We start from the raw sequence: 11982 nt of genomic DNA on the forward strand, positions 1-11982 counted from the left end.
GGCCCAGTATTGTGGAATAGCGCAACAGTGACTCAGCAAGCACCTTTCATTTAAAACTTGAAACATCCGCTGGGAACTTTTCTATTCCATCAGGTTCATGCTTCATCATTTAATCAGGTATTATTATTTTAAAGTTAACTCTTTTTTAACACACTTATGAAAACAGCCCCCGAGGCAGCCATCCCGGCTAAGAGGAAATGTCTTTTTCTAAAGCAGAGAGTGCATCAGTCTTTAACTCAAGAGTAGACCCCTTGAATTGAATATAGACCTTTTAACCATGTCCATTAAGTTCAGTGGGCCCACCCCAAGTAAGAACTTTTTCCTTCAGAATTACTGTCTTTATTCATATGCCAATGTTAACTATTAAAATGCATACAGTTCAGTTAAGATGTGTTTCGTCAGGAGGCAGCCCGTATTCAGAGAAAGGCATACAATATTCCACATACATGGGGAGGGGGAAAATGCATTTGGGGTGGGGGGCAGGCTCTTTCCCTCTGACTCCCCTGTACTCATCACTGCCTCCTGCTGGACAGAGTGCTGTGTACAGGTAACTTGCATCTTACAGGGAGGTTACATACTGAGGGTCCATGTGTAATACTGTACAGTGGTACCTTGGTTTGCATATGTTTTGGATTACAAACACATCAAACCCGGAAGTGTGTGTCCCGGTTTGCATTACAACCCACTTTTTTGGATTACGAACAATTTTTTTGGGAGGCCCCATTGGCGAAAGCCTGCCTTGGGTTACAACCTGTTTTGGTTTACAAATGGACCTCCAGAACAGATTACGGTTGTAAACCAAGGTACCACTGTACTAAAAAAAAAAAGTAAAGCCAGGAACCCCTGGAACTGCCCCCACCCCCTGCAAGGTGGAGGGCTGTTTACCAAAGTTCCTCTACTCTCCATTTATTTATTTATTCCACCCCACCCGTGTAATTGCGCAAGTTAAATATGTGTAAGTTGTGAGTTACACACAACTGTGAGCTACCTGTATTTGAAGTGTATGTGAAGAGAGACCCTTTTGGCTTGCATCAGTTGCAGTGTGTGTGTGTTGGGGGTCAACATCAGGGGGCTCAACCAGGCCCCCCCCTCCAGCCCTTTGTAGAAACAAGAGCCAAAGACTTGGTAGTTCTGTCAAACTGCTTTTATTGGGGAGCTCAAGATGTCCTTCCCTTTGCTTGAATGGACCGTCCGGCATCCTTGCCCTAATCTAAATGAGGCCCACTTTTCCTTCCTTTTTCTTTTCCCCAAGGGTGCAGGGTGTTTGCTGTGCTTCCCTGACCTGCGACAGGATCCTGCCTTTCGGCTGACGGACACCCAAGCTACATTTTAAAAGTAAAAGACTAAAATGTTGCTAAAATTAAGACCGGAGCTTCTTCTCTTCTTGCGGGGCTGCGCTTGGGGAAAAGGGGGGTGGGGCACGTCCCCGGCAGCCTGGGTATCGCTAAAACAGTTCCGCCTGGAAAAGATAGGAAAAGAAAAGAAAAAAGTTAGGGAAAAAGAAACCACTCTCTCACCCTGTGGTCTAGCTCCTTTGTGACTGCTTTGTTCATTCAAAGCATCCTGCAAAGTTGATCCAGAGAGTGGATGACCAAACTTTCAAAAATCTGCTCATCGTTACAAACTTTATAACGTTGAAGAAGGGGTGCATGTGTTTGCTTGTTTTCCTCTTCCCTCCTCACCCCTTTTTCCTTAAGTGCTCCGTCTCTTGGACCGCAAGCAGAGACTGACTCATTGTTGCTATTTGTAAGCTATTCAAGGAGCCTTTTGGGGCTGAGAAGTCTAAAAATGCCTTAAATGTGGGGAAAACTAAAAATAGGGTCTTCCATCTTTTAACGGGTTTCTTGGAGGCATCCAATTGGATACCGCTGGGAACAGGATGCTGGGCTAGCATTCAAAAGACGGCTATTCCCAGGCTGGCAGCAATATGCTGTGCTCCCTTCCTTCCTTCAACCTAGAAGCACCCATCAATTTACTCTTGCCTCTCCTTGCTAACTCTGAAAGTTTTGATAGGGTTGCCATATTTCAAAAAGTGAAAAACTGTGGACACAAAGTTGTTGAGCTTCCTTTTGCAAAATCTCAAAAAAAGAGAGAAGTTTTTGAGCTATTTTAAAGGAAATTCACCAAACTCTTCACTTTCGACATGCGTTGCCATACGCCCGGATTTTCCTGGACATTGAAGCGTTTTCTGCTGAATCCTGGCTACGTCTGGGAAGTTCCAGACGTATAGCAACCCTAGTTTTACATTGGGAGGATAAAGAATATGCAAACCATGCCTGTATTTCCTGCCACTTCAGAATGTCTCTATCTTGCCCTGAGCGTAGGGATAGAGGAAGCTGTCTTTTACTGGAGGCTGTTGGGTCCATCTTAGCTCAGTATTGTCTACACAGCAGTTCTCCAGGTCCTTTTAAGGAGGGAAATGTCCGGCTGTACATGGCGATGCCAAGGGACCTGGGACCTTCTGCATGCAAATTAGATGCTGTGGTAATGAAAGTAGGGTCCTCCCCAATCACATCCGAACCATCATCTCCCACAAACAAGGACATCTAGTGAGAAGGGAAGAGGAATGTTCTCTGCACTTTGCACCTTTTAAAGCTGTTTCCATTGGCAAAATCAGGCGTGTGGAACCTATGGCGTCCCTAGTATTGCTGGACTCCCCACTCCCATTAACCCCAGCCAGCATAGCCAGAGGTCAGGGATAATGGGGGCAGTTGTTCAGCAACATCTAGAGGGCAGCAGGTCCGCCCCACCTGCTTCCAGCAGCAGATACGCAGGGCAGAACAGTAATGGAGTTGGATTGCTGAAGGCAGTGACGGCGTACATAGCAAATCAAGGGCGCTGCTCGTAACAGCCTCCATCCAAGCCCATATACCTGTGTCCCATGAATCCAAACCTCCCTTAGCTGTGAATCACAAATCCTATCATCAGTCAGATTTCAGAATTTATTAGAATTACAAATCCCACCTCCGGCCGAGCTCTGACCAACAAATTCCGCGTCGCAAAGTTTATGCAAATGCACTTTGTGGAATTTATTCAGGAGGGGTAAATCCTACCCGATTCCGCCCCCTGCAAAACGTACGCAGGATTTATTCCAATCGCACCACCTGGGCGCCACAGTGGCTGGAGACGGACAGACAGGTCGTGCACCCATGGCAGTGACCACAGGAGAAATGGCGAGGAAAGAAGAAATGCCGTGGTGTAACTGCAGCGGCAGCCCCAGCTGCAACAAAACATGTCTCTTCCGCATCGGCCCCTGCAGCCACAGCAGGCGCTGTGACTCTCCAACAGCTTGACTTCACTCCTCCTTTGTCCCTCAAGACAGATGCCAACCCAACCCACCGGGGCCCATCTTCCAATTCCACCAGGCAAGAGTTGCAGCCATAATGGGTCTCCTCCAGCTTGCCTTACCTGACGGAGGCGCTGCGTCAGTGTGCAGTTACTTCTCCCCCTTCCCTTGGTTCTCAGGGATGACCTCCGGGGCTGGGGCTGGCGGAGGTGGAGGAAGCAGCAGCAGAGACCCCACCGGCGGCTTCTCCTTGGCCTCGCTGGGAGCCACCTTCCCAGGGGTGACGCTGGACCCGAAGAGGCCATGGGTGCCCGTGTTGGATGCCGAAGAGGAGGAGGAGGAAGAAGAAGCGACACCACTACCCCCACCGTGAGCTGGCTTGGTCGGGAGGCCTCCAGAAAGGAAGGCCGTGTACTGGTTCCAGAAAGAGAGCGGTCCCACCCCTACGAGCTGGGCTGGGATGTCACGCCCCAGGAAGTCCTGGAGCTTGACCTGGCCCCCCGACAGCACCGGCACAGGGCCTTCTAGGGGCAGGCGCCTCCCTCGCCGCGCCTGGTTGCTGCTCCACACGTGGCCGCTGAGATTAACCTTTCGGAGAAAGAAGAAAGAGACGGGCACTTAACACAGGCGGCGCCCTGAGCCAACGATCCCATCAATAATAATAATAATAATAATAATAATAATTTATTATTTACCCCCCCCCCACCCATCTGGCTGGGTTTCCCAAGCCACTCTGTGCAGCTCCCAACAGAATATTAAAAAAACAATAAAACATCAAACATTTTAAACTTCCCTAAACAGGGCTGCCTTCAGATGTCTTCTACAAGTCAGATAGTTGTTTATTTCCTTGACATCTGATGGAAGGGCGTTCCACAGGGCGGGCGCCACTACCAAGAAGGCCCTCTGCCTGGTTCCCTATAACCTCACTTCTCGCAGTGAGGGAACCACCAGAAGGCCCTTGGAGCTGGACCTCAGTGTCCGGGCTGAACATTGGGGGTGGAGACGCTCCTTCAGGTATACTGGGCCAAGGCTGTTTAGGGCTTTAAAGGTCAGCACCAACACTTTGAATTGTGCTCAGAAACATACTGGGAGCCAATGTAGGTCTTTCAGGACCGGTGTTATATGGTGTTAAATGTTCTTGGCAGCCACAAGGGAAGGAACGCCGCTGGTTTGACCCAGAAGGCAGGAAGCTTCCTCATGTCGAGTTCACCCATCTCAGTATTGTCTCTACACTGACTGGCAGCAGCTCCATACCATTCAACATTTCTCCGGCGAAAATAGGGACGCCCCATTCCATAAGGGTAATTTTACTGTTTATACCCCACACATCTTACTGGGTTGCCCCAGCCACTCTGGGCGGCTTCCAACATATTAAAAAACGTAATACAACGAACGTTAAACATTTAAAAAAAGCTTCAGTATACAGGATGGGACATTCCAGGATGAAATCAGAAACCGGAATGGCTTCTCTAAATCAGGGATGTCCCCTGGAAAATAGGCACACTTGGAGGGTCTGCAGCTCTCCGGGAATTTCAGGCAGGGGGCATTCCCAGCCCTACCTGTAGATGCCTGGAAACTTCTGTATGCAAGGCAGATGCTCTGCCACTGAGCTATGGCCCTGCTCCATTTCCAGCATTCGCCATGGCTTCTAAGCTTCTAAGCATGCTTCCCAATGGAAGCAACACCACCTTAAATGGTGCTCGCATGTGCACAATGCCGAACATAATTATGCAACCCCCATTGCAAATCGGGTTTATTATAAGAATTCTCAGACTTTCAGCTGTTTGCGGCGAGCCAATCGAACAAAAGCAAACGAAATAGCTAGACGCAAAGGATGCTTCAAGTGGGTCCCCCCCCAAAAAAAATCAGCTGAAATTGCAACTTATGCTGGCTTCACTGGTCCTGCTAGCTACGGATGCTGGGAGCTGTAGTCCAACAACAGCTGAGGACCAGACAGGGCCGGCTCTAGCTATAGTCCCGGTGGCACAGGGCGAAGCCATGCTGTGTGCTGCGGGGGCGGGGGCGCCGGAGCGATCTCCGTGCCTCAGCGCCAGGGCGCCCGACCTGCTCAAGACTGCCCTGGGACCAGAGTTTGGGAAGCACTGCGAAAGAGACAAAGCAGAGTGGCGATAGCAGCGCAGGCCTCTGACCAAGAAAATTAGAGTTTAGTGACTGTGGTACAGGCCTTCAGCCAAAAATCCTTTCTCCCCTTTACATTAAGGTTGCTTTCCTTTCTTTCATGCTTTCACAAAATTCAGGTTTCCTTGTGTGTGTATGTGCGTGTGCGAGCGCGTGCGTGCATGCGTATTGGGGTCATTACAGGTTGCTGTTTTTGTTGCTTTCAGGATTAAATTATGATTATTTATTTAAATTTTCTGGTAATTTCCTTAATACATTTAGTTTACTGCATGCATGCTTTACTGCTGCATGCCGCTTTCATTTCCTTTTCGGGGAAAATCATTTTTTAAAAAAATAAGTAACAAACACTAACAAGTTACGCTACGTGGGGGACAGGAGGCTGCAAGCCTTTGTAAGGCTCAGGGTAATCAAACTGGGCTGCTGCTATACTGCCAAGATGCATTTTAAACCTTCGGGCTTTAATAAATGTGCGTTTACAGGGATTCCATCGCTACAGACTTGTGTTTTGTTGCTTCTGAATAAATATATCATGAACTGTCGTGCGATCTTAACCTGATGGGTGGTCCAAGCGGAAGAAATGAAAATTATAATACTAAAAATATGTTTTGCCACACTCCAGAACTGTGAGGCAACGTGGTACAGTATTTCATTCAATGGTGCCCTGCGTGCCCCAGTTCTGCCTCTAGAGGGGGACAGAGAGCGCACCAAGTGCAACCAGCTTCCTGTGTCAATACTGTGCAAGGGAGATGTACTTCCTGCAACGGAGCCCTGCACTCCCCAGTTCTGCCTCTAGAGGGGGACAGACAGCACACTAAGTGAAGCCAACTTCCTGAGTCAATAAAACGATGGAGAAGGAAATATCACAAGGGAACACGGAATAGGCAGAACACTCTCCATAACAGGAGGCACTGAGAAAGAGCAAAGGTCTCTCTCCCTTACCTGGTGGTGGGCAGCCAGTGCATGTTTGCGCAATGCGGCCCTGTCAGGGAAGGCCTGCTTGCAAATCCCACAAACCAGCGTCGGCCCCTCTTTGGCTTGACTGCCCTCTTGCTTCTCCGATGGGCCTTCCCCGCCCGTTTCCTGTTCCTCTTCCTGTGGCATTCCCCCTCCTGCCTTTTCCCCCTCCGCCTTCTCTTCCCCTTTCTGCATGGGCCGCTGAGGGCTTCCGGGCCCCGATGGCAAGGCAGCATTGGTGCCACCGTCTTCCTCTTCCGCCTGTCCCGCTTCTCCCCCTTCCTTGGTGAGGCCTGGAGCTTCCTGTTCCGGGCTGGAGGGCACCTCGGCCTTCTCCCCTCCACTTTCCAGGGAGTCTTCATCGGTGGGTTCTTCCTCCTCCTCCTCTGACAGTTCCTCGTCTTGGGGAGGGGCCTGTTGCTGCGGTTGCTGCTGCTTCTCGCCTTCCCCCAAGGTGGCCCCTTCCGAAGTCGGGGGCTCAGGGAGGAGCGCCCCATTGGGGATCTGCCCGCCCAGGTGCATGCGGACGTGCTGCTGGAGGCTAACAGCATTGGTGAACTTCTTCTGGCAGATGGGGCAAGAGTTCTGGGCCCTGGCAGCCGAGCTGGTTTTGTGGCCCACAAAGTGAGCACGCAGGTTCCCCCGGGTGGAGAAGGCTCGCCCGCACACCTTGCACTTGAAAGGCCTCTCCCCTCCGTGCTGCCCGTAGTGGAGCTGCAGGGCTCGAGGGCAGCTCAGGACCCGCAAGCAGATCACACACTGGTTGGGCCCCGAAGAAGCAGGCAGGGAAGAGGAGGAGGAGGAGGACCCGGCCACAGCTTGGGCAGCCATGATGGGAGCAGAGCAAGAAGATGACGAAGGAGACCCCTGGCGGTCAATCTTCTCCACCAGCTGCTGGAGCTTGGACGTCTCCGAGGGGGACGCTTCCAGCACGTAGGGGAAAGGCCCCACTGCTGTGCCCGCCTTGAAGTGATTGGCTAGCAAGGCCCAACTGGGCAGCGATCCCACCAGCTTCCCCAGCTGAAGCCGGGCACCCTCTGCCTCCCTTTCCGGTGGGGTGTTCTCATCCCCCTTCCCTTTCGCCTCCACTGCCTTCATCAGAACCAGCTTGTTGAAGCCGGGCAAGGCCTGAGCTGCTGCCGACGGCGAGGCCCCAGACAGCAGGGTTAGGCTCTCAGTGGCGCTCAGGGCCTTGCGTTCGGCGGTGGGCGGAGGGGTGGTTTCCTCTCCGGGCTCAGGCTTCTCAGGCGGCACCGACATGCCGTAAGGTAGCCCCGAGGTGGTGAGGACGTAGTCCAGGTGCTCGGGGACGGGGTGGGGGTTCATCTGGACGTGGGGGTATTTCTCCCGGTGGCGGTGGAAGTGCACCTTGAGGTTGCCGCGGGTGGTGAAGCGGTTGCCGCAGATGTTGCACTTGTAAGGGCGCTCGCCCGTATGGGAGCGTAGGTGGATCTGCAGGGCGCTGTCGCTGCCAAAGACCTTGCCGCAGAAGCGGCATTTGTGGCGCCCTCCGGGCTTCTCCTCCAGCCTGCTTTCTAACACTCCTCCTCCTCCCCCCACTCCTCCCCCATTCTTCTGCCGCAGGAGCCCCGGAGACGTCGCCTGCTCCAAACCCCGGGCGGTGCCCAAGCACTGGGCGGCCAGGATGCCCGTAGCTGTGGGGAAGGCCGGAGCCAGGAGCTGCTCGGCCTTGGGCACTCGGGCGCCTCCAGGGAAAGGGTGGTAGAGGTGAAAGAAAGCGGGCTTGGGGACCTCAGGGGAGCTGGATGCCTGGGTCCTCCCTGGCTCTGTTTTGATGGAGAAGACCGGCAAGGGGGGCTTGGGAGGAAGAGACGCTCCCGAGGCCGGCTCGGAGGGAGGGGTCGGGGAGCCCACCTGCCCCAGGGACCCCAGCAGCAGCACCTGGCGGCAGATCTGCTCGGTCATCTGCATTTGGTGCAGCTGGCGTTGCTGCAGGACCCGGAGCTCTTCCAAGATGAGGGGGATGTTGAGGTGCCCAGCGGGGACGGAGGCGGAGGAGGAAGGCAGTGTTGGGGGAGGCGGGGGAGGGGGCCGGGGAAGGGCCGCTTCTTGGGTTGGGTCGGACAGCAGCGTCCCCGATTCGACGTCCATGCTCTGCGGGCTCTCGGGACGGACTTCCACCGAGGAAGAGGACGACGAGGAGGAGAGGCTGGAGTGGTCCTGACCAGCGGCGGCTGTAGCTGCTGCTGCAGAGGAACAGGTGGGCTGCTCCGAGCAGCAGGAATCCACGTGAGCGGACAACTCGGAGGGATCCTTGAAGTTGGTACGGCAGGCGGGGCAGGATAATGGGGCTGTCTCGTCCCCGGTATCTCCTGCAGAGAAAGGGAGACAGAGAAAAAGTGTGTGTGGTTATTTTGGATCAGCAATCTATTTCATTCATCCCATTTATATATCCCATACTTTCCTCCAAGATGGGGTCTGTAGTTCTCCTCTTCCCCATTCAATCCCCAGGTAGAGTGAGCGACTTGCCCCAAGTCACCCAGTGAGCTTTATGGCCGAGTAGGGATTTGAACCCTGGTCTCCCAAGTCCTAGCCTGACACTCTAACTCAGTGTTTCTCAAACTCCCTAGTTGTTGTTGGACTCCAACTCCCATCATCCCAGCTAGCAGGGATGGTGGGAGTTGTAGACCAACAACAGCTGGAGACCCAAGCTTGAGATACTCTGCTCCAACCACTGCAGCACTCTGGCAACCAAGCCCACCTGATCTTTAACCAGAGAGATGCACAGGACAACTGCAGATCAGATAGATGCTAGTGGCAACACTCAGATTTTAGTGAACGGAAACAGGATGCAGGAGGTGCCAGGTTCAATCTCTGACATCTACATGAAGGGCGTGGCTATCAGTGGTATTGGCCATGATGGCTCTGCTGTGCTTCGTTGGTCGGAGGCGGTTATGCTTCTGAATACCAGTGGCTGGAAGTGTGCCTGTGCTCGGGTCCTGCTTGCTAGTTTCCCACAAACATCTGGTTGACCACTGTGAGAACAGGATACTAGGCAGCACACACCATTGGCCTGATCCAGAAGGTTCTTCTTATGGCTGGGAACAAGCGTTCAAATTTCGCCAGGCACGTTTTGCACCTGGCCTATTGGCCACTTGTGACCAAGTGAAGATTCCCGGGCATCAGGATGGTGCCTTGAGGTCTCCGCCGCCTGGAGGTGCGTGCCTGTGGATCCTTGGATCCAGGCTGTTTCCACACACTAGCAAGACATCCTGCAGAATTCTATCCATTATATTTTATCTGCACCATCGGAACGAATTTCTGGAACCAAAAAGTCGTATTGAAAAATACGACTTTCGAGCCATCTGGCAACCCAAAATGGCAACTAGGCGTTCTGTTTTGGCAACTGTTTTGGCCTTCTGGTTGAAGGAGCCAATTGATGCATAGCTTATATAACTGAGTATCAAACACTGGCTGGAAATGTCCTTTTCTTGAAACTTTGCCGGCCAGTGTTGACAATACTGAGTTAGGCAGACGAAAGGTATAAGGCAGCTGGCCCATTTAATGGTCACGACTAGGTACGTCCTCCAACTTGTGTTACAACCCTCTCTCTGCTCTCTGCCAATATTTTGATGTAAACATATATTATATTATATTATATTAATTATATTATATGTCTAGTTAATGCAGCATTTGTCAAGCTTGGATTCCCACATGGTGTTGCACTACAAGTCCAAGAATCCCCAGGCAGCTTGGCCAATGGTGAGGGTTGACTGACAGCGGCTCTTTCGGATCTCTGGTCCTTCCATGGGAGGTTCTTTAAGCTGGAGAGGTTTTACAGTGAGCCCAGGAACTTCTCCACACAAGGTGCCTTGCTGTAGCCCCCTCCCCTAACACACTATCCCCCACCAGCAAGAACCTGGTTTTAACTTTAAAAAGAAGACAAAATTAAAGATCATAAGAACAGCTCCAGTGGATCATGCCAGTGGCTCATCTAAATCCAGAATCTTGTTCTCACAGCGGCCAACCAAATGCCTATGGAAAATTGGCAAGCGGGATTCGAGCACAAGAGCTCTCTCCCCTCCTGCATTTTCCAGTATGCTTCTGGTATTCAGAAGCATCACCTCCTTCAACTGTGGAGGCAGGGCACAGCCATCAAGGCTAGTAAGCCACCGAAAGCCTTAACCTGCACGATTTTTTCCTAATTCACTTTTAAAGCCATCTAAGTTGGTTGCCATCACTGCCTCTTCTAGCAGTGAGTTCTAGAGTTCTAGTCTAACTATGCACTATGTGAAAACATATTTCCTTGCTACGTTCAGTTTCACAGGGTGTCCCCCAGTCCTAAGAGGGAGAAAAACTTCTCTGTCTGTTTTTTCCCCATATGTTGAAAGCAAGCAATGTTTCTACTTCTCATTGCCATCCTGTTAAACAAACAAACCTGCCAGCCCAGAAAACTTGGCAGGCATGCCAAAGACATAAAAATGGAAGGAAACAAAAATATAGCAGAACCTCCTTCCTTGGAGGTTTTTAAGCAGAGGTTGGGTGGCCATCTGCCATGGATGCTTTAGCTGAGATTCCTACTTTGCAGGGGGTTGGACTAGATGACCCACAGGGGTCCCTCCAAACTCCGAAATCCTATTATTCTACAAAATGGGAGGGCAGACAAACATCTCATGCAATTTTAAGAATGGAAAAGAAAGATTGAGATCACCAAGGTAAACATTTTTGTTTAATTACCTGAAAGCCCAACCCACCTCCAACTAATTTCCAAGCCCCCTTATCCAGCAAACCACCTTTGCAAGATTCCGCCCATTCATACATCGTTCTCTCTAGAATAAAAGAAAGGAGGAGGGAAGAAAGGAAGGAAGCACACCTGAAAATTATCCACCATATTCCTACAGAATAGCTAACAGGGAGTTCTGACTTTTGGATGGAGACAATGGGGAGGGAAAGGCACAAACAGCGCATGGGAAATCAAACAGGAGGTTGGCTGGCTGTTTGGGTGGGTGGGTGGGGGAAAAGGGCAAGGATAAACTACTGTACTAGGATGGATGGAAGGATGCGTAAAGGGGTTGATGGCATGCAGGAGCGCGTGGGGGAGAGATGGGCGCCTCGAGGGAGATCTCTGGGCCCGCCTGCTTCCCCTCCAGCCCTTGCTGGGAGGCCACGGCCGCCAGGTCGCCCCCTCTCCCCTTCCCCAACCGGCTAGACCAGCCACAGGGGCGAGGAGCCCACCTGCGGCCTCGCCCATCCCGCAGTCGCCGCCGGCGCCAGCGGCTCCGTCGCCCGGCGCCGCCACCTCCACCGGCTGCTGCTGCTCTCCGTGCGCTCGGGAGCTGCTCATCATCTCGGCCCGCCCGGCCGCCTCCGATCCCGGAGGATGGAGGAAGAGGAGGAGGCAAGACGAGCGGTGGGCTGTCGAGAGCGGCTCCCACCCGGCCGCAGCAGGGACCTCTGGTGTCGGGAGGGCGGCTGCCGCCGGCGGAAGAAGAGGGCGCTGCGCCCCCGTGCGCCCTGGCTCCGGAGCGCACCTGGAGACGGAGGGATGGAGAGACAGGAAGGAGGAGGGAGCCAAGCGGGCCAAGCCAGGACGAAGGAGGAGCCCTGCTTTTAGGAGCCCCCCCCCCCGCCAAAGAACCTGG

General features: G+C 52.6%; 1 protein-coding gene across 2 annotated transcripts; it reads right to left on the minus strand.

Moving 5' to 3' along the window:
• Positions 1-1129: 1129 nt before the first annotated feature.
• SALL2 (spalt like transcription factor 2) lies at positions 1130-11778 on the minus strand. 2 transcript variants are annotated; one of them, XM_060281833.2, is made up of 5 exons: positions 11576-11746; positions 11134-11169; positions 6365-8712; positions 3409-3874; positions 1130-1459 (listed from the first exon to the last, which is right to left on the minus strand). In XM_060281833.2, the coding sequence occupies exons 1-4, from the start codon at positions 11685-11687 to the stop codon at positions 3437-3439; spliced, it is 2934 nt and encodes a 977-aa protein (XP_060137816.2). In that variant the 5' UTR covers positions 11688-11746; the 3' UTR covers positions 1130-1459; positions 3409-3436. The 2 variants fall into 2 exon arrangements, with proteins under 2 accessions (XP_060137816.2, XP_060137817.2); XM_060281834.2 differs by lacking the exon at positions 11134-11169 and having other exon boundaries at positions 11576-11778.
• Between the last annotated feature and the right edge of the window lie 204 nt (positions 11779-11982).

The sequence above is a fragment of the Zootoca vivipara genome, chromosome 12 (assembly GCF_965207765.1).
Source record: "Zootoca vivipara chromosome 12, rZooViv2.hap1.1, whole genome shotgun sequence".
Classification (NCBI taxonomy): Eukaryota; Metazoa; Chordata; class Lepidosauria; order Squamata; family Lacertidae; genus Zootoca; species Zootoca vivipara.